The sequence below is a fragment of the Zootoca vivipara genome, chromosome 6 (genome assembly GCF_963506605.1).
Source record: "Zootoca vivipara chromosome 6, rZooViv1.1, whole genome shotgun sequence".
Classification (NCBI taxonomy): domain Eukaryota; kingdom Metazoa; phylum Chordata; class Lepidosauria; order Squamata; family Lacertidae; genus Zootoca; species Zootoca vivipara.
In genome coordinates, this window is record NC_083281.1 from 2,700,169 (window position 1) to 2,722,477 (window position 22,309).

General features: G+C 49.1%; 1 protein-coding gene across 1 annotated transcript in view; it reads left to right on the forward strand.

Moving 5' to 3' along the window:
• UNC13A (unc-13 homolog A) overlaps positions 1–22,309 on the forward strand; it is a 139,034-nt gene that overhangs the window by 43,478 nt on the left and 73,247 nt on the right. Inside the window, 5 exon segments of the mRNA XM_060275227.1 lie at positions 3,452–3,501; positions 5,146–5,224; positions 15,070–15,141; positions 17,137–17,356; positions 20,602–20,829. Of these exon segments, the coding sequence (XP_060131210.1) occupies positions 3,452–3,501; positions 5,146–5,224; positions 15,070–15,141; positions 17,137–17,356; positions 20,602–20,829 (649 nt within the window).

The following is a 22,309-nucleotide window of genomic DNA, read 5'->3' on the forward strand; positions in this document are numbered from 1 at the left end:
TCATACAACTCAGTCTGTCTTCAGATTGAATTATACGTTCCTGGTAAATTCCCTTTAATCCCTCTAAAGAATAAAGACACCACAATCTTATTCAAAGATAAAAGAAGTTTACTCACAACAGTTCACAGTTGAATTCCTGAAGGCAGACTTAGTTACAAATATGTACATGTGGATCTACTCCATATGGGTGAATAATCCCAGTGCTTTTGCTAGCTGAGAGCTAGCAGAGCAGTCCTAGCTAGAAGCTGGCGAAATGAAGAAGTCAGAAAGAGAGAGAGAGTGCTGTGTGACTCGTCCTTTTGTTACCTGGACAGGTGAGGTCACGGCCACCTTCTATCACATGCAAAAGGAAGGATGCTCCAGCCAGGAGGAACAGGAAGTTTTCGACTGGCTGGACCCATAGCTGCCAAGTCTCCCGGGAAATCCCCGTTTTTCCAGCTGTTCCTAGCTGAAAAAACGGATTTTGTTGTTGTTTCCCCCTGGTTAATTCTGGCATGCAGTGCGACTTCTGGCACGGCGGCTATTTTGGAACTGGGCAAAGCAGCATCAAAAGTCACTTCTGAGCATGCTCCGCCCAGTTCCAAAATGGCGGCAGCGCTACTTCCGGTCTGCTACTTCCACCTGGTTCCTTATTTCTCCGACAGCAACTTGGCAGGTATGGCTGGACCAAACATTCCCTCGCATGTCTTCTCTAGCATTGCAAGGAATGTTGTACTTGACTGCCTCTCATGGATCATGTCCCCCAAAGGAGGCAGGCAAGTGGCGGCTGGCTGAAGGCTAATGGACCACCCTGCACATCTCCATCCCAGCTCCATGTCTCACCATTTTAAGTTTGTACCTTTCTCCCATCCCTCTCCCTCTTTGGTCCTCTTCCCCATTTGTTGAGTTTTGACCGTACCTATAATTTTTGTTGTTGTTCTGTTTTGCTTGTAGACTCCACCCGCCATCTTTTTCTTTTTGCCCCAAAGCTGCCCCCACTTGGGGGCACCCCAGACCTCACTTTTCAGTTTGCTCAGAGCCACCGCCATCTTTGTGTCTTCGTCGTTCTCTGTCTCCCTCTGGGATTGCAGGTAAGAGTTTCCTCAAGCGCCCCCAGAGGTTCCCCACAGCACAGCCTCAGTTAGGGTAAGGTTACCAGACGTCCCCGTTTCCCGGGGACAGTCCCCAGATTTACAAATCAGTCCCCTGGCAAAATCCATTGCAGCTGAAAAGTGTCCCCGGATGTATTGAAAAAAAATCTGCTAACCTTAAGATAAGGATACCCTTCAAAATCCCCCTCCTCTGCATCCTACATGTATCCAGCGCCATGAGGACAAGAAACTTAGTGTCACAGCCAACGGGTTCCCCTCTTCACACAATCACCACAAGAGCCTCCTGGCATTTTTATGGCTTTTTATTTACATTATTTACAAGCCTGGAGAAGAGAAGGTTAAGGGGTGATATGCTAGCCATGTTCAAATATATAAAAGGATGTCATATAGAGGAGGGAGAAAGGTTGTTTTCTGCTGCTCCAGAGAAGCGGACACGGAGCAATGGATTCAAGCTACAAGAAAGAAGATTCCACCTAAACATTAGGAAGAACTTCCTGACAGTAAGAGCTGTTCGGCAGTGGAATTTGCTGCCAAGGAGTGTGGTGGAGTCTTCTTTGGAGGTCTTTAAGCAGAGGCTTGACAGGCATATGTCAAGAATGCTTTGATGGTGTTTCCTGCTTGGCAGGGGGTTGGACTAGATGGCCCTTGTGGTCTCTTCCAACTCTATGATTCTATGATTCTAAGCGGTCATTAGCAAGTCATGATCATTCATCGGAGTCACTCATCTCAGATCTCTGCTGATGCCTGTCTGGCCCGGCCAGCACATGAGAAAAGGGCGAACCCTCGTCTTTCGCCACGCCTTTTCCCCACAAGTCTCCCGAGAGCTGTGAGCCGGCTTGTACGCTCCTCCTGAGTCTGAGCTGGAACTTAACCCTTGCCGCTCCTGTGAACCTCCCGGTTCTACGTCCCTTCTTGCCTGTTCTTCAGGAACAATCTCCACAGCTCTGTCCTCCCCCTCCCCTTTGGGCTCACCTCCTGCTCTTTCCACACCAACGTCTCCCCCTCCCTCTGGGAAACCTATAACCTCTGGTTCATCCCTGACACTTAGGTTTGGTGTAGGGGCCACCACTCCTTGTTAGAGCATCTTTTTCCAGTGTGCCAAGTCTCATGTTCGGCCCCTGGCACCTTTGAAACGCTCCAGCATGAAGCCCTTGAGAGCTGCTGCCTATCTGTGTGGACAAAACCAAGCTAGATGTTCTTCATGAATGGAGCCAATGTCGTAGGGCCTCGGCCCAGTAAACGGCCTCGGCCCAGTACCCCTAAAGGAGCGTCTCCACCCCTATCGTCCAGCCCGGACACTGAGGTCCAGCGCCAAGGGCCTTCTGGTGGTTCCCTCACTGCGAGAATTGAGGTTACAGGGAACCAGGCAGAGGGCCTTCTCGGTGGTGGCACCCGCCCTGTGGAACGCCCTCCCAGCAGATGTCAAGGAAATAAACAACTGTCTGACTTTTAGAAGACATCAGAAGGCAGCCCTGTTTAGGGAAGCTTTTAATGTTTGATCTTTGATCTTGTTTTTAGTGTTCTGTGGGGAGCCGCCCAGAGTGGCTGGGGAAACCCAGCCAGATGGGTGGAGTATAAATAACAAATTATTATCGTTATTAGTACTGCCCCCTTTGTAGGGGAAAAAAAAACCTCAGCGCCCCCCACCCCCCAGAGGTGGACTAGGCCCCGAGATTGAAAACCCATGGGGTGGACCAGAGTGAAGCCTGATGGCTCAGTCCGATCTGCCCCAAGAGCAGGGCCAGTGCTGCAAATCACCCAAATAAGCCCTTCTAACATCACTGCAGGGGGTTGGACTAGATGACAGTTGGGGTCCCTTTCAACTCTATGATTCTATGATTACCGGCTGCAAACCGATTACCAAAACTGGGGGGAACTCTTCCTATAACCATAAGCGAGGCATAGGCAACCTTGGCTCTCCAGATGTTTTGGAACTACAACTCCCATGATCCCTGACCACTGGCCTTGTTAGCTAGGGATCATGGGAGTTGTAGTTCCAAAACATCTGGAGCTCTACCCTTTTGGAGATAATGAGCAGCTAGGGTCTGAGAGAGGAATGATCTGACTTCTGCATTTCTGAAATCTCGGGGGGGGGGGCGGCAGAGAAATGTCTCCTAGGATCAAGACCCTACCAGAGATGATGATGATGATGATGATGATGATGATGATGATGATGATGATAATAACAATAAAAATAATAGCCGCCCTGAGTCAAGACCGGGCTCAGGTCGGCTAACAACAAGAATATGAAAGCAAGCATAAAAGAAATAATTCAACTAAAATGCAGATTAAATACAATGTTAAAATTAGGAATCTACAAGTGCAACCTCATTTAAATAACTGATCTTTCTATTTCACAGGCTCGGGGCGAAGGATCTGGAGAATCGAAATCCCTGTGGTTTAAAGGCGGGTGAGTTGCTGTCTCCGACTGCCGTCTCAAATTCAAAAAGCCTTTAGATGGGTCTCAGGTGGCTGTGGTCGCTTGATCTATCCTAGTTCTGATAGTCAACCTTCTTTTCTTTTTTAAAGCATGTGCAGAGTGCCTAGATTTACCTGCCCGCCCTCTCCCCAAGTAGGCACTTGGGATTGCCCTACTCAGAGTAAACCTGCTGAGATGGATAAGCCATGTCCATTAAATTGAGCAGATCTACTCTGTGTAGGACTCGCGTCAAATGCAAACCATGGCAGCCGAGGATGGTAGTCAGGTTTTTTTGCTCAGAGGAGGTCCATCCATTGAATTTAATGGGCCCAAGGTCCATTGATTCTAATGGGTGTGCTCTTGGTGGAAGGCCACCCAGTATCATTTTATTTTTATGTTGCTGTTTTCAATTGCACCTAGTAAGATACCTGGATGTGGCAGCAATGATAACACGCTCGTCATATTCAGAAAGAAAACTATGCGTATTAATATTATTTGTTTATTTGTTAAATTTCCACCTTAATTTCCCATAGCCTCCTGTGCATGCTTGTACAGATTTGCAAATCTATTATTATTATTATTATTATTATTATTATTATTATTATTATTATTTATTATTCCCCAAAAACTGATTTTAATATTGCATTTTAATGTTGTTGGAATCCCGCCCTTCCCGGAAAAGGGCAGGTAAGAGAAAACGATGAATGATGGTTGCAATGGATGGCTATAATAAATAAAGTTAATAATGGTTAATAATGGTTTAATATATAATTGAGATGCTTAATCATAATCAATGCTGATAACTCTTGATATTTATTAATGAACAAAGTTAGCATATGGCCATTTGAAGCGAATTGGTGTTCTGAGTCCATTAAGCATGCAGCGATTCTCATCTCCTCTCCCTTCCCTTCCCTTCTCTTCTCTTCATCTCCTCTCTCCCCTCCCCTCCCCTCTCTCCTCCCCTGCCTCTCCCCCTCCCCTTCCCTCTCTCCTCCCCCTCCCCTCCCCTCTCCTCTCCCCCTCCCCCTCCCCTCCCTTCCCCATGGACGTACCCAGCGCGGGGCGGGGGGGCAACTGCCCCCCCTAGAAGCAGGGCCGGCACAGCCATGGGCGAGAGCGGCGCTGCCGGCGGGGCTGGTGAGCAGAGGCGTAGGTGGAGCGCGAGCTCGGCGTTCCCCCTCCACCGTGCTGCGCCCTCCCTCCAGCTCCCCGTCGCGCCCTCCGGCAAGGCCAAGCACGACGGGGAACCAGAGAGCGTGGCGGGAAGCTGGAGGGCGCGGCGGGCAGGAACGCTGAACTCGCGCTCCGCTCTGCTGGCCTGTGCTCCGCCTCCGCCTCTGCCCACCAGCCCCGTCGGCAGCGCCACTCTCACCCACAGCTGCACACTCCACCTGGGCTCCATAGCCTCGCCCACATTCCCACTTTGTGGCCCCTCCCCTCCCATGCCTTGGCCCCGCCCCTTGCTCCCCCTAGTTTTGATCCTGGGTATGCCCCTGCCCCTCTCCCTTTCCTCCCCCCTCCCCCTCCCCTCTTCTCTCTCCTCTCCTCACTATCAAATCTTTCTCTCTCTCTCTCTCCCTAATCCACTCCCTTTCTCCCCTCCTCCTGTGCTGACTGTTTCTGTCTTTTTTCCAGACCGGGCGGCGGGCTCATCATAATTGATAGCATGCCTGATATTCGCAAAAGGAAACCCATCCCCTTAGTTAGCGATTTGGTGAGGTTTCTCTTAACGTTTTTCTTCCCATTTCCATTCTCTCTCTCTCTCTCTCTCTCTCTCTCTCTCTCTCTCTCTCTCTCTCTCTCTCTCTCTCTCTCTCTCTCTCTGGCAGCTGCTAGCTTCACCTGCTCTGGAAACGCTGGAATTCTTTTCTGCCCTGTCCCCCCCTGGAGCCGGGATAAAGGATTGGCAATTTTGAGCTATACCTTATAGACAGTTCCTCCCTCTTTTTAACTGAGCGGCCTTCCAGGCCAAAACCAACAACTCTCTTCTGAACCAGGGTTAAGACTGGGTGTGCACTGGACTTTCTGTAGCCCAAGACCTGGGATAATAACCTAGTGGCCAGGAAATGCCTGGGTTCAAATCTTCTCTCTAAACCACACACTTGCACAAAAGGCAAACAGGTGGCTGAAGGGCTCCAACTCTCAAGGTTTGGAGAAGTCCAGAAATGTTTGTCCCCCCTCCAAAAAAAAACCCCTCTCCCCCCCATTATATTAACATCAAGGCTATCAGATTAGGAGTTCAGTAGATCTGCTGTGTTGCAGCATACTAAGAAAGTCCCAGGAGTAAGTCGCTAATTTTCTGATTAAATCCAAGATAGATTTCCCCTCCCGCAAATAAGTTTTTATTTGTTTCCCTTCTTCTTTTTCTTTGGCGATCCCTCGTAGCCGAGTAAGATTGTCTTTCATGGACACAGTCTTAACAATGAGTCCGTAAGTGACTGTGGAGGCCAATTATGGATCCCCACGTCCTTCCACAATGAGGACATTGGTTTCCAGGTGGGAGTTGATCCTGGTGAGCGTTTGCCAAGCGTGCCTTCCTCTTAACTTGTTTCTCCCTTGCGCCCTGAGTTCGAGCGTCTTCAAAGCCCAGGACACCTTTGGTAAAGGCTGTTCTCCAACTGGAGCACTCACAGGCCAGTGTTTCCCAGTTCTCGGTGTTTGTACTATTTTTATTTAGATTTAGATTTGCCTTGAGAGAGTTTTTAAATCTCTTTTGTTGACATTATGCTTTCCATTTTTAAGTTCAGAATAGAGCAGTTGCTTTGGAAGAAGGCCTCTGCACAGCATGACCAGTCCAACGAAGTTGATGTTGAAGGATCATTTTTATTATTATTCCCCCAATAAGAGCTGTTAGGAAATGCAAGGTCTATGGCGGTGGCCGATTGCAAATATAGCAACTTCTGCAGGCAGACGATTTGCAGGGTTTCCTTCCCCCTCTGCCGCTGCTAAACCACCCCATCGCCATGACAAAAAGAAGAAGAAAAATTGGCCTGGGAACTGTCTTGCAGGGTTGAAGGCCTTGCCCTCCATTACCTCGGCTCCTGTGTGGCACACACCTCGCTGAGTTCGCCTTCGCTTCGCTTCGCTAATACAGCTCATTCTTGTTTCTGTTTCCACCACCCCCTCTTCCTCCTTTCTTCTCTGGGACGTTGGTTGGGCTGCTTCCGTCCCCCAGGGGAGCGGCGGTCAAGTTTCTGCGCTGCATAGACAGCATGCCTGACATTAGGCCTGGATGCAAATCACTCCCGCTAGTCATCAGCGACCTGGTGAGGAACGAGGTTAAAGGGAGAGCACCGTATGGGTCTCCCGCAACCCACATCCGGCAAGCTCTCTTGGAAGCTGCCCCGGTTTGGTGCAAGCCTGGTCTGGGGAGATTTGGAGTTCCCATGTTGGCTGTGGGGGGGGGGCACTTGCAGGTGCGTGTTTGCGCACGCATGTAGACACATGCGCACACAGAGAGAAGCATAAAGAGAAGACTTACGTAGGGGAGATTGTTTGCAAAATGCGTATCCGTTGGCAAATTTGGTCATGGAATTCTATTCAATATTGACCCAGAGTAATGTGCCTTGGTTCTCGGACTTAATCAGTTCCGGAAGTCCGTTCTGTGGGAATGTTAGGGATGTGGATTAGGATATATTATTAGATAGATCCTATCCAAGCTTGTGTTAGCAAGCTTCCAATATCAGCAGAGTGACATTCCCCTTTTGTGCGCAGCAAAGCATGAGCGTTAGGTTTGTTAGAACCTCTATAACATTATACTTCAATATTATACTTCCTGGCAAATCCCCTTTTTCCCTCTTAAAAGAAATACACAACACAATAGTATTAAAATAAGATAGAGTTTACTCACATGACATCCTGAGTTAACAGCATAATCTCAGAAAGGCAGGCTTACGTAGAAAAGTTACAAATATATATACATGTGGAGTCTTCTTAGTAAAGTGAGGCTCCATCTGGTCTCTCTCTTGGCAGCAGGCCGAGAGGGAGAACCATCCTAACTGGAGATTCTCTAGAGATGTGTTCCCATTGAAGAAGAAATGGCTAAGAGAGAGAATGGCTGCTGGCTAGGGGCTTATCTGCCAGCTAATCCATCTCATCTGCATATCTGGAGGAACAGGAACTGAACTTAGTCAGGTGTCCCTCCAGGTGAGTTCCTCTTAGTGGACACTCTAGGAACTGTTGTGACTTGTCTGCCCCAGTGTTCCATCCCACACGTTCAACTCCTGAAATTGTTCGAAAATGCTTCCTGCACTCAATTGGAAGTGGCGTCAGACGTTCAGCTTCCGAAAAACGTCCACAAACTGGAACACTTCCGAGTTTGCAGCGCTCGGGAGCTGATTTGTTTGACAACTAAGCTGTTCGAGAATCAAGGTTCCACTGTATCGTTAAGCAGAGTAAAAACTTAAACGTGTTGCAGGATTCCCCCCCCCCCCAAATAGACTAGAGGCAATTGTATTTCATCCAGCAGAGCTTTACTGCTACTGAAGGCAGATGAGCATCACGGTCACAAATCCAGTACCTTCAGGATTGGCCCTGTCCATAAGAAATCCAGTTGCAGCAGACTTAACTTAAACTTACAATAACTTATGAGACTAAACCTTAACACTAAGCATACCATATACAGAACACCACACCAGAAGGAAAAGAGATAGAAAGTGAAAACAAGGCTCCTTCTGGCCTTCTTATTATAGCCAACATGACCCGACAGAAAGAGAAAACAGTTTAAACCAGCTGTTCTGAGCTTCTTAGAAGGAATAACCCAAACATCAGGAACCTTTTGCTTGATTCTCTCACACAGAGAAGCTCCCAGAACCCTCCTGGAATTAATTAGAATGGGAAAGATCTCTACAAGTCAGATCGATACTTTCTGCACCAAGAAATGCAAACTGACAAATTTTGCATTCAGAATGTTTATATTAGGGAGAGACTAAAATGTGTTTTCACGACATCTTCGTTCTTTGGCAGTGGGGGTTGCAAGCAAGCTGATATGGAAATGTGGCTAGCTTAAGGATGGAAAGAATGTGCAAAAGAGAAAGAAGCCAAAATGGATTGGTCCGTCCATCCCTATTGCCACATAATTGTAGCTTTACATGCTCTTAATGCCACTGGTACCCCATGAAGGAGCATCTTGGGGGAAATCTAGTTTTGCCAAGTACAAGAAATCTGGAAGGGGTTGTTCAGGGCGGGTGTAGACATCATGGCACTGTTTGGAAGTTGTTTTATAGCAATTCCTATCATGGCCAATTCTCAGCATTGTCTAGAGGGTTGGTGGTTCAAATCCCCTCGAAGGGGTGAGCTCCCGTTGCTCTGTCCCAGCTCCTGCCAACCTAGCATTTCGAAAGCACGTCAAAGTGCAAGTAGATAAATAGGTACCACTGCGGCAGGAAGGTAAATGGCATTTCCGTACGCTCTGGTTTCTGTCACGGTGCCCCTTTGCGCCAGAAGCGGTTTAGTCCTGCTGGCCACATGACCTGGAAAGCTGTCTGTGGACAAACACCGGCTCCCTCAGCCTGAAAGCGAGATGAGCGCCGCAATCCCAGAGTCGCCTTGGACTGGACTTAACTGTCCAGGGGTCCTTTACCTTTTACCTTTTATTTAGAAGAGGCATTCGCTCCTGAGAGCATGGGATGCCTCTTCTCAGACAGGGGATGAGGAACCTGTTTATGTCCAGATATCCTTGGAGGAATGCCTCTGATTAGAAGGCGTGTTCCCTCCTGAGAGAGGGGATTGCCTCCTTAGATGTGGAGCAGGGAACTTCTGCATCTAAAAAGTACTACGTCTTTACTACGCCAGGAAGGGGGAAGGTAAAATGCCGCTGTTTAGAAGATGCATTTACCTGCAGATGCTGCTGAACTAGGACTCCCATTGGCTCCAACAAGAGGGAGCTGGTTGCAGGCTCGTGTAAGCCTCTCACTATCATACAATTCAGTAATGAATTGTACGTTCCTGCTAAGTTCCCTTGAATGCCTCTTAAAAGAATAAACACGCCACAATCTTATTCATAAGTCAATAGAAGAAGTTTCCTTACATCAGGCAGAGCACAGTGTGATCCCTGAAGGCAGACTTAGTTACAAATTTACACATGTGGGTCTACCCCATAGGGAGGAATGAGCCCAGTTCCTCTGCTAGCTGAGAAGCTAGCAGGGCAGTCCTGGCTAAGAAGTTGGTCCAACGTAGAAGGAAGTGAAAAAAAAAAAGAGAGAGAGTGCTGTGTGACTCGTCCTTTTGTTACCTGGACAGGTGAGGTCACGCCCACCTGTAGTCACATGCAACAGGAAGTCTGCTCTGCTCCAGCCAGGAGGAAACAGGAAGTTTTGGCTGGCTGGACCAAACATCCCCTTACATGTCCACTCTAGCATTACAAGGAATGTTGTACTTGACTGCTTCCAGTGGATTATATCCTACACAGCATTGACCGCACCTGATGGACAGCCTGGGGGTGGGGGAAACAGAGACTCTGGAGAACTCCTCTCCAAGGTGCCAGGCTTGCCGAAACAGTGAGCTTACAAGAGGCTTCAGGATCGGTTGTCTTGGTTTTTTCATACGGCGCCATCGCTTTAACAGAAGCCGTACGGAACCCTTGTCCAACGAGGAACATCAGCCTGTCTTCCTGCGTCTGAATTTCCTCCTTTTTGTCCCCTCCCAACACCTGCCCTGGCGCTCCCAACCCTTCTCTCCTTCCCAAGGGATAGCTCTCCGTTGTTGTGTAAAGAAAGCCCCCCCCCAATGCTGCAGTTGGCATGGTCTACCTCAAACCTTACCTGTGCATGCTTGCCTTTGTTGACAACTCCCTGCGGGCTCCCAGGAGCCATAGCTCAGTGGCAGAGCCCCAGCGTCTTGCATGCGGAAGGTCCTATGTTCAATGCCTGGCGTCTTCCGTTAAAGACCTGGCAGCAGTCCGCATGGACCGGAGGTGGCCAAAGTCATGCCCTCCAGGTGTTTCTGGACCCCCAACTCCCATGGTGGGAGTTGACAGCCCAGCAACATCTCTACGTCCCATTCCAAAGGCTGTGGAGAGGTTTCCAGCCCTCAGGAGACCACCTCCTCTCATTAGCTTCTCGTCAATTCCAGCCGTAGCCCAACAACATATTGAGGGAACAAGTTTGGGAAGGGCTGTGTTCAGCTATGAGATGTGTGGCTAGGCATGCTTTTTCATGGCGAAAGTTCGCTCTTCTATACGGTTGCTCAACGTCCAAGGGTCTTTCCCCCCTCTTACTCTCCTTTGAAGCCAAGGAAACTTTGGAACTGTGTATGTGCTAACCTTTCAGTGTTAGATAGAGATCAATAGACCTCCAATGAACCGCAGTTCCCTACTGGAAGCTCAGAGTTAACAAACTACCATCAAGAAACCCTGCGAGCTATTATCTCCTGAGCAACATCTCATTGATTGGTGTTGGATCCAGGGAACCTGGGAACTGTAGTTTTGTCCCAGTAATATGAATCCTGCATTAGAGAGACTTGGAACTACAGTTCCCAAGACTCCAGCATTGGAATCTATGCTCAGCTCAGCCAAGGAACCCGGAAGAATTGTAGCTTTTTCTGAGGAGCAAAATTTGGAGAGATTCCCAAACCCTTCAGGGAGCCACAGCTTCGATTTAAGGTGACCAAATGTGATCTCATGACCGTGTCCTCCTAGAAAGAGGAACATCTTGGTGCCTTCATTCCTTTTATTTTAAACTAGTCGCATTCAGCCCGTTAAGAAAACGGGCACTGGAGGTGCGACGGAGCCGCGGCCTTCCCTCCCGTCGTGTCCCGCGGCCGAGCGCAGAGAGGGAGGGAAGGCCGCGGCCCCGCCGCTCCTCCCACGGGCCAGGTAGGGTTGTCAGGAGGAGGCGGCAGCGGACCAAGATGGCGGCATCGGGCTCCGGGGCCACGACCCGTGGCGGCGGAGCCCAATGCCGCCATCTTGGTCCGCCGGCGCAGGGGAACGGGAGGCAGAGGGTTGAGGGGTGAGAGAGAGTGCACGTGTGTACGTCCCGCCTCTTCGTCCAGTCCCTGTGTCCGTGGGGCACATGTGCATTAGCGCAAACCCAGGGACACAGGGAATACTGGACGCAGAGACACAGGGACTTTATTATATAGGATAAACCACAACCCCCAGGTTCCTTGGTGGGCATCACAAAATGAATCCTTGTCGGACGCAGCTTTGCCATGGCCAAAAATCCCAACATTTCGTGCTCTCTTGCCGAGCTCCTGTGCTTAACCTCTCTCGCTTTCTCGCTCCCTTCTTGCAATGTCCAGCTTTGACTATCCTCCCTATCTCTGCCTGCCTTTCCCCTCCGCCGAGCTTCCGCCCTTTCCTACTGACGCCACTGTTTCTTTTGTGTCTTTCCTCCTGTGAACACCCCGACTCCTTAAGTTGGGAGAGCTGATGCCTCTTTCTAACATGTGAGGGGTTTATCGACGCGGGGAAGAGGTGGGAAGGGGCTGAGGTTTGTGCACATTTTTCCAAACCATCGCCTGAAAAATCTGGTACGTGTGAAGACATTGTCTGTGCGGTTGAGGGGGGGAGAGATCGAGCAAGAGGTGACTTGTGGGTGGTTAACAAGCCAGACCCCAAATATCAGGGGACCCAGGTGGCGCTGTGGTTAAACCACTGAGCCTAGGGCTTGCTGATCAGAAGGTCGGCGGTTCGAATCCCTGTGACGGGGTGAGCTCCCGTTGCTTGGTCCCAGCTCCTGCCAACCTAGCAGTTCGAAAGCAACGTCAAAATGCAAGTAGATAAATAGGAACCGCTACAGCGGGAAGGTAAACGGCGTTTCCATGTGCTGCTCTGGTTTGCCAGAAGCGGCTTTGTCATGCTGGCCACATGACCTGGAAGCTGTACGCCGGCTCCCTCGGCCAATAATGCGAGATGAGCGCGCAACCCCAGAGTTGGTCATGACTGGACCTAATGGTCAGGGGTCCCTTTACCTTTACCTATTTAGTTTTTCTAGTTCTGTTGAAAATGAATAGGGCCAAATTCCACTTGTGCACTTGACTGCCACCCTGATTTACAAGAAGGCTGGAGAACCTTGTGGGTCATAGACTGAACCCAGCCACCCAGACCTATAGATCTGGCCCCCAGGCAGCACGCCCTCTTGCCAGACCACCGCAAGTCACTGACTTTGGCACGGCTGCAATCTAGCCTACTGGGCAAAGGTAGGAGTCATACCTTTGGGACGGCCCACTTCGGGCACTGGCCACACCCCTTTCCTGTAGCCCCGCCCACTTCTGGCATGCGACCCCCCGGAAGTTAACCCCATGAGGGAATGAGGCACCCCACAGGATGAGGAATGTGATCCACCCCTGATTTAGAATAACAAAGGCCGCAACATGTTTAGCTAGTGGGTGACAGTGAATTCTGCTGCTTACGAATGAAGAATGAAATTATCATGGGGACAAGCTTGGAATTTGGTCTTTTATGTATAAATATATATATACCTGGTTGTCTGAGTCATCTTAACAACATCTCATTTCTTCCTTTGTTGCTCAATCGTTGACCAACACGCCTTTGCAGGCTATGGTGAGTGTTTGTCTCCTTATTTATTTCTTTTCCTCGCTCAGGACTCGCAAATCTTTCTCCCAAATAAGAATAGTGATGGGCAAACTCCCCAACACCTCTTGATTGTAAATTGTTTTGACGTTGATGAGTTTATGAATCACTTCTGGAGGCGGGGGGGAGCTCCAGTGGTTCCTTCCCAGCTTGTTACATCGGGGCCAGTGAACATGATTTCACGGCCACACGTGGGGAATGTGGTTTCAGCCATACTGGAGGGCCACACACACATCCAGGTGGATGCGGGTGGCGCTGGGGTCTAAACCACTGGGCCTCTTGAGCTTGCTGATCAGAAGAAGGTTGGTGGTTCGAATCCCCACAACGGAGTGAGCTCCCGTTGCTCTGTTCCCAGCTCCTGCCAACCTAGCAGTTTGAAAGCACGCCAGTTCAAGTAGATAAATAGGTACCGCTCCGGCAGGAAGGTAAACAGCATTTCTGTGTGCTCTGGTTTCCATCATGCACCAGAAGCGGTTTAGTCCTGCTGGGCACATGACCCGGAAAGCTGTCTGCGGACAAACGCCGGCTCCCTCGGCCCGAAAGTGAGATGAGCACCGCAACCCCATAGTCGCCTTTGACTGGACTCAACCGTCCAGGGGTCCTTTACCCTTTTTTACATTGGTTCCAGTGAACATGATTTCACGGCTACATGGGGAACATGTTTTCAGCCGTGCAGGAGGGCCACACCCACACCCAGAAAAACAAAAGAGTGTTTCAAATTTTCGATGGCCGTAATGGCATGTGGCATTTTCAAGAAATGTAAATAGAGATAGTGTTTGGGTGGCATCTTAATCATCTCTGGAATTGAAGGAGTGGGTGCTGATGGATTTAGAGTCCACATATATATTTAGGGCCAAGGTGAGACATGGGGAACCTGTGGTTCTCCAGATGTTGCTGGATTTACCTCTTTCCCCCTCCTCACTCTTGGCCATTGGCCTTGCAGGCTGAGACTGATGGAGTCCAATGACATGGCTGAACTACAACTCCCATCAGCACCCCTGCCCATTGGCCATGCTGGCTGGTGGAAGTTGGGAGACTCATATCATCTGGAGGACCTCACAGATCCTGCACCCTGATCTAAAAAGCAGAATTCTCTTCTGCGTGCAGGAAGGAAGTCTCTATTCAGAGGCAGTTGGGGGTTGGATGTCTCGCCAGAGTGGTGCATGCTCTGGTTATCTCCCACTTGGACTGTACTGCAATGCGCTCTACGTGGGGCTACCTTTGAAGGTGACCCGGAAACTACAATTAATCCAGAATGCAGCAGCTAGACTGGTGACTGGGAGTGGCCGCCGAGACCACATAACACCGGTCCTGAAAGACCTACATTGGCTCCCAGTACGTTTCCGAGCACAATTCAAAGTGTTGGTACTGACCTTTAAAGCCCTAAACAGCCTCGGTCCAGTATACCTGAAGGAGCGTCTGCACCTCCATCGCTCTGCCCGGACACTGAGGTCCAGCTCCGAGGGCCTTCTGGCGGTTCCCTCGCTGGAAGAAGCCAAGTTACAGGGAACCAGGCAGAGGGCCTTCTCGGTAGTGGCACCCGCCCCGTGGAACGCCCTCCCATCAGATGTCAAAAAGAAAAACAACTACCAGACTTTTAGAAGACATCTGAAGGCAGCCCTGTTTAGGGAAGCTTTTAATCTTTAAGAAATTACTGTATTTTAATATTTCTTTTGGAAGCCGCCCAGATGGGTGGGGTATAAATATATTATTATTATTATTATTATTATTATTATTATCCCCTGAGTTTGGGGAAATATCTCTTCTTAGATCAGGAGTGACGAATCCAGATATTTCTGAATTCCAGCTCCCATCATCAACCCTAACCATTGGCCATGCTGGGTGCTGAGACTGATGGGAGTTGGACTCCAACAATGTAGGGAGCTCCACTAATCGCCCCCCCCATCCCATGCCTAGGTGAAGACCATGTGAATGCAGGAAACAGTCTACCTTAACTTCTGTTGTTGTTGTTTTTCTGCACTGCGTTCTTCATATGCTTATCCTTTTATGCTTCCTTCCAACAGTCCTTGGTCCAGTCCAGGAAAGCTGGTATCACATCAGCACTCGCATCAAGCACTTTAAACAACGAAGAGCTAGTAAGTGCCCCAGTTCCTCCTTTTTTATACATATATATGCTCATGCTCTTGCGTTAGGAGAACTTGGTCTTTAGTTGTCTTGGGAGCCCACAGGGGAAGCGGAAGCAAGGCATAGAAGGAAGTTCATGTCAGGACCACGGACAGTTCCATATCCCTGGTGGTTGGGAGTCATAAGGGAGCTGTTGCTTCAGCGATGAAGCCGTTCAGACAGGGAGCTTGTATGGGAGAAGGAGGCTCTGACGGACAGCATCTTGCAGGAAATAAAAAAGGCCATGCAGAGTCAAAAGTTCCAAAAGGATTTTTTTTTAATACTAAAAAGCAAAGGCTTGTTACAAAAACTTCAGACACACGAGGTATAAACAAGAGAGAGAGAGAGAGAGAGAGAGAGAGAGAGAGAGAGAGAGAGAGAGAGAGAGAGAGCAGCTTGCTGAGTGCAGGCATTCATCAGTGTGACCTTGAGATAGTCAAAACAATATTTACATCAGAAGTGAACCTTCTAGAATTTTCCAGCACTTCCCAGCACTTCCCAGTTTCTGCCCTCAAAGGCTTTAGTCATGACAGGCTCTACCCCTTTCCTGGCTGCCCTGATGTGGTCAAATATGCTTCCTGCATGTAGCCTCGTGCATTGCTAGCCAGACACTATAGCATCAGCCCTGAAGGTCTTTCCTGGTGCACCACCAGCTCTGGTCTCAGTAGAGTATGGGGTGTCTGAGAGCCAACTGGGATCTCAGGCAGCCAAGTGCAAAGACCTCTAGTTCTGGAGCAGAGATGCCCAGATCCAACAGCTCTTCAGGGTCACCGTCAGTGTGGAGATCTACTTGGGTGGGTGGGTGGGTGTCTTTCTCCTCGATCTCCTCAGTTTGCTCAGGACTGAACCCTAACACAGCGTTTCTCAACCGCTGGCTGGTGTGCCGTGACGTGCGGCGACGAGAAGGGCGATTTGCATTGTCACGTGCCTGGCGGCCGCTGACCCACCGGAAAGGAAGCCGGACAGGTCACGACGCGGGGCGAGCGCAGCTCTCAACAGCCACCACCACGGGAGGGTGGTTTTAGACAAACTTAAAGAAGCTGGCTGGATGAGCTCAACCTGAAACTTGCTGAGCAAAGGATTGTGCTGGCAGAGAAATCAGCGGCTTGTGAAGCCTTATTACAGGAGATTGCAACCAACACAGCAATTGGCAAGTGTTTCTTACAGTCATAATTATATAGTCAATATAGGGCGGCACAGAGTTAAATTTTTTAACTTTTTTAATGGTGGTGTGCCTCGTGGTTTTTTTCATGGAACAAGTGTGCCTTGGCCCAAAAAAGGTTGAGAAACACTGCCCTAGCAGGACACTGCTGGCTGATCTGTTTAGCAGAGTCTCCTGGAGGCTTGGCAAGCCAAGTCAGCACTCTGGACAGCTCCCAGTGAATCCTGCTGGCTGAGCTACAGCAGATGTTGTCTAAGCAAAGGACTGGAGTCCCCTTTGAAAGGCTTTGAAAGGGCTGGCAGAGATTTCTCTAGCATCGCCTCCGTCATACCTTGTCTGATCAGGTAACTGGTGATGGGAAAGATACTTCTCTACCTGAGTCCCTGGAAAGTCACTGCCAACCACTCTATACAGTACTGAACTGGAGCGTTTTACACACACACACACACACACACACACACACACACACACAAACAATTTATTATTTTCAGGTCTATACATTTCAATAATTTTACAGTCATTTTAACATTTCAAAACTTGACTTCCTTCCCTCTCTTTCTGCGGTTCCTTAAATTTATTAATATTTTCTGCCTATCCAAATTAACAACTTGTTCATTTATTCATCTACTTTAAATAATATACTCTTATGAAATTGCAGGTTATTACAATGATCCTGCCAATGTTCTCACCTTTCTTAGAATTTGTCTGCAAATATTCAATAAGCCATTTCCGTTCTTTTATAAAAAGTTGAGAGAGTCTCGCCTGTTCAGATCCCAAGCGTGTGTTTTTCATTGTCTCCCTCCAGAAAAACCATGTTTACAAGAAGACCCTCCAAGCCTTAATCTACCCCATCTCTTGCACAACCCCCCACAACTTCGAGGTGTGGACCGCCACAACGCCCACCTACTGTTACGAGTGCGAGGGCCTGCTCTGGGGCATTGCACGTCAAGGCATGCGGTGTACAGAATGCGGGGTCAAGTGCCACGAGAAGTGCCAAGACCTGCTCAACGCCGACTGCTTGCAAAGTGAGGAGGGGGTGCCTTGCTCGCTTGAGTTCGTCTTGGGGTGGGAGGCTGTAGAGTTCTGTCTGAACTGAGAGCAATAAAACATGCAGCCTACATTTCCAAAATTTGAAGCTTGTGTGGCAATGTCCCTCCCTCCCCAGGAAATAAGACACGAGACACAGTGAAATGAGTTTAAGTGGGTGAAAAGGCCACAACTTTATTGGTTTCGGATGTTGAGCGGTATTGGCTTAGGCATTGGAACCTAACCGACTATATCCGACTGTAACCCGTGTGTTACAGTCTGGGAGAAATTAACCACCAGAAAGGAGCCCTGAGATGTACATCTACCGAGACACCTCCTGTGGCCACCGTTGGGGGGTGCTCTAAGGCCCTGACCTCCGTAGGCCCAGGACAAAGCTACCGCCCCGGAACCCCTTTAACAGGATTAAATCTCCAATTTCGGGCAGATGATGACGTAATCTGCCCCCCCTTCTTCATTTATGCAAATTTCCAATGCCTAACCGCCAAAACCCAGTTGTGACGAATTGCTATGAGGTAGGTGAAAAAACCAGTTTGGCTAGTCCAAGTGGGAAAAGTCCTACCAGGCCCCCCCGGCCAACCAAGGTGGCCAACCAATGTCCATAGCAGCGTCGGCCTAACCTGCCTAACCTAAAGGGTGGGTGGGTGGGTGATCCGATCGCGCTGGGAGCTGGGGCGAAAGAGGCTCGGTTCCCGCCTCCGGCTTGGTTTAAAGTGGGGAAGCCCCGCCTCCCGGCTGACCCGATTGGTCAGCCCAGGTATGCCGGAGGCAGGAACTCCCCCTTCATGAGGGGGCTGAGCTCTCAGCCCCCATCGCGAGAGTTCAGTCGGGCCAAGCCCACAACACCACCTCTGTGGGATGCGGAAGTGGTTTTCTCACCACTGATTTTGCACTGCAGTTAACAAAGGCGATCTGCCAATAAAAATAATACGATGTCTTGTTTTTTATTACCATCGTTGTATTATTATTATTTTTTAAAGTTCATAATGGATTAGGCCAAACCACTGAGCCTCTTGGGCTTGCCGATCGGAAGGTCGGCAGTTCGAATCCCCGCAACGGGGTGAGCTCCCGTTGCTCTGTCCCAGCTCCTACCAACCTAGCAGTTTGAAAGCACGTCAAAATGCAAGTAGATAAATAGGTGCTGCTGCGGCGGGAAAGTAAATGGTGTTTCCGTGACCTCTGGTTTCCATCATGCGCCAGAAGCGGTTTGGTCCTCCTGCCATATGACTTGGGAAGCTGTCTGTGGACCAACGCCGGCTCCCTTGGCCTGGAAGCGAGATGAGCGCCACGACCCCAGAGTCGCCTTTGACTGGAGTTAACCATCCAGGGGTCCTTCACCTTTACCTTTTTTTTTTACTTAGATGAGTCATTGGCCTCATCCAGTACACTCTCTTTTGTTCTTACCAAGTCCAGCATCCTGTTCTCACAGTGACCAAACAGATGCCTGTGGGAATCCTGCAATCAGGATTTGAACTCAAGAGCCCTCTCTCCCCCTCCTGTGGTTTCCAGCAACTGGTCTTCAGAAGCATTGCTGGTTCTGACTGTGGAGACAGAACATAGCCACCATGACTAGTGGCCGCCAATAGCCCTCTCCTCCTCCATGAATTTGTCCAGTCTTCTTTTAAAACCATCTAGGTCAGTGAACATCACTGCCTCCTGCAGGAGGGAGTTCCGCAGTTTAGCTATGCCCTGTGTGAACAAGTGCAGTGGTACCTCAGGCTACAAACACTTCAGGTTACAAATGCTTCAGGTTACGGACTCCGCTAACCCAGAAATAGTTATACCTTGGGTTAAGAACTTTGCTTCAGGAGGAGAACAGAAATCGTGCTCCGCTGGCGCAGCGGCAGCAGGAGGCCCCATTAGCTAAAGTGGTGCTTCAGGTTAAGAACAGTTTCAGGTTAAGAACGGACCTCCGGAACGATTTAAGTTCTTACTTTCTTTTATCTGTCCCAAATCTTCCAATGTTCGGCTTTGTCACATGCCATTGGGCACTTGACCGCCGGGCAAACGAAACAACCCAAAACTTCAGAAGGGATGGATTTTTATAGCAACCCCAATTACTGAAAAAAAGAAAAAAAGAAAGCTGTAGTGTTTCAAAACAAAGGAACGTGGCTGACGAAAAGCATGAACTTGATAAATAGAGATAGTACGGCTGACTTAAAATACCTGCCAGAACAGCAAGTTATTTCTCTGAAGCTCATTTGTAGGGGACTTTCTGGTCGCAGTTCCACAAAATTAGGTTCACCATTATGTAATTTCACTGCAGTGGACAGTGAGCTGTGGAAGATGAACTGCAGGGAATGGAAACAGTTCTGCAATGTAATGAATGAGACTTCACCTTACACCCGTAGTCGGGATCATTGTAACCTTTGATTATTCATTGGATTATTCATTTTGCTACCAAGGAGTGTGGTGGAGTCTCCTTCTTTGGAGGTCTTTAAGCAGAGGCTTGACAGCCATATGTCAAGAATGCTTTGATGGTGTTTCCTGCTCGGCAGGGGGTTGGACTGGCTGGCCCTTGTGGTCTCTTCCAACTCTAGGATTCTATTATTCTATGAATCCTACTATAAATCCTAAGGCTCATTGAGATAAATGGGCTCAAAGGAACCATGCCCTTGATTTTGGTGGGTTGTAGTCCTAACTTAGGGACACAGATGGCACTGTGGGTTAAACCACAGAGCCTAGGGCTTGCCGATCAGAAGGTCAGCGGATCGAATCCCTGCAATGGGGTGAGCTCCCGTTGCTCGGTCCCTGCTCCTGCCAACCTAGCATTTCGAAAGCACGTCTAAGTGCAGGTAGATAAATAGGTACCACTCTGGCGGGAAGTTAAACGGCGTTTCCCTGCGCTGCTCTGGTTCGCCAGAAGCAGCTTGGTCATGCTGGCCACATGACCTGGAAGCTGTATGCCGGCTCCCTCAGCCAGTAAAGCGAGATGAGCGCCACAACCCCAGAGTCGGTCACGACTGGACCTAATGGTCAGGGGTCCCTTTACCTTTAGCCCTAACTTAGAGTAGACCCTCCGATTGAAACCAATGGGCAAGACCAAAACATGTACACTTATTTAAACGTATCTGCTTTTAGCTGGGTGCAACCTATTGTTCTGCTGCGTAACGGTTCTTCCTGCTTCTGTGAAATGCAAAACAGATTTCCTAACGCGTGGAATAATCAGAAGGCATTGCAGTGAGGGTGTTAGTAACCCACCCATCGCAAATCTCTCTCTGTCCAGGGGCGGCAGAGAAAAGTTCTAAGCACGGGGCGGAGGACCGCACGCAGAACATTATCATGGTGCTGAAAGATCGTATGAAGATCCGGGAGCGCAATAAGCCCGAGATCTTCGAGCTGATCCAGGAGATCTTCGCCGTCTCCAAGACCACTCACACCCAGCAGATGAAAGCTGTGAAGCAGAGCGTTTTGGATGGTACCTCTAAGTGGTCGGCCAAGATCAGCATCACAGGTACGTCACGCTGATGGCCATTTATACAGACAGTAAGTAACCAAATGGGATGCGGGTGGCGCTGTGGGTTAAACCACAGAGCCTAGGGCTTGCCGATCAGAAGGTCGGCGGTTCGAATCCGCACGACGGGGCGAGCTCCCGTTGCTCCGTCCCAGCCCCTGCCAACCTAGCAGTTCGAAAGCACGTCAAAATGCAAGTAGATAAATAGGGACCGCTACAGGCCGTAGAGCCCTGTCATGATTGCATCTCAGGGACCAGATAAGTGGAAAGGTATGGCGCTGTGGTCTAAACCACTGAGCCTAGAGCTTGTCGATCAGAAGGTCGGCGGTTCGAATCCCCGCGATGGGGTGAGCTCCCGTTGCTCGGTCCCAGCTCCTGCCAACCTAGCAGTTCAAAAGCACATCAAGTGCAAGCAGCGGGAAGTTAAACGGCGTTTCCGTGCGCTGCTCTGGTTTGCCAGAAGCGGCTTTGTCATGCTGGCCACATGACCTGGAAGCTGTACGTTGGCTCCCTCAGCCAATAACGCGAGATGAGCGCTGCAACCCCAGAGTCGGTCATGACTGGACCTAATCATGGTCAGGGGTCCCTTTACCTTTAAGTAACCAACCAACCAAACAAACAAACAAACCCCTGTGTTGCAACAAGTGCATCAGCAATATCAAAGGCAGCACGATGACCATGTGCAATATACAATATACAATATGAAAATCTTTATAGAATTTCTTCAGAACATCACACGTAATAAACTGAATTCTTTGAAAGTCTCTAAGTCTTTCAAAGAAGCAAGGTGCCAGACCAGCCATCCCCAAACTGCGGCCCTCCAGATGTTTTGGCCTACAACTCCCATGATCCCTAGCTAACAGGACCAGTGGTCAGGGATCATGGGAATTGTAGTGCAAAACATCTGGAGAGCCAAAGTTTGGGGGTGCCTGTGCTAGACTTTATCCGGTGAAAAGCCAGCTGTGAAGCTTTGTGTAGTCAGCACATATGATGTCCAACACTGCTGGTGACTATAATGACTACTGTTTCGTGGAATTCTTCTTCAGCGCAGCAAAAGGATATAGAATTGCTTCATTAACCCATATTTTTCTCAACTAAATATAGGTGGAAATATCAATTGCTATGGAACAGTGCTCATGTAATTACGGAGCAGGGACTACATAGCTTGCTTTTCACCAGATAAAAGTCTGGCACCTTGCTTCTTTTAAAGACCTGTTGTTGTTTAGTCGTTTAGTTGTGTCCGACTCTTCGTGACCCCTAAAGACTTTCAAAGAATTCAGTTTATTACGTGTGATGTTCTGAAGAAATTCTATAAAGATTTTCATATTGTATATTGTATATTGCACATGGTCATCGTGTTGCCTTTGATATTGCCATAGCTGCCAAGTTATCCCTTTTTTTAAGGGAAATTCCATTATGCTGAATAGGCTTCCTCGCGAGAAAAGGGAAAACATGGCAGCTATGGATATTGCTGACGTTT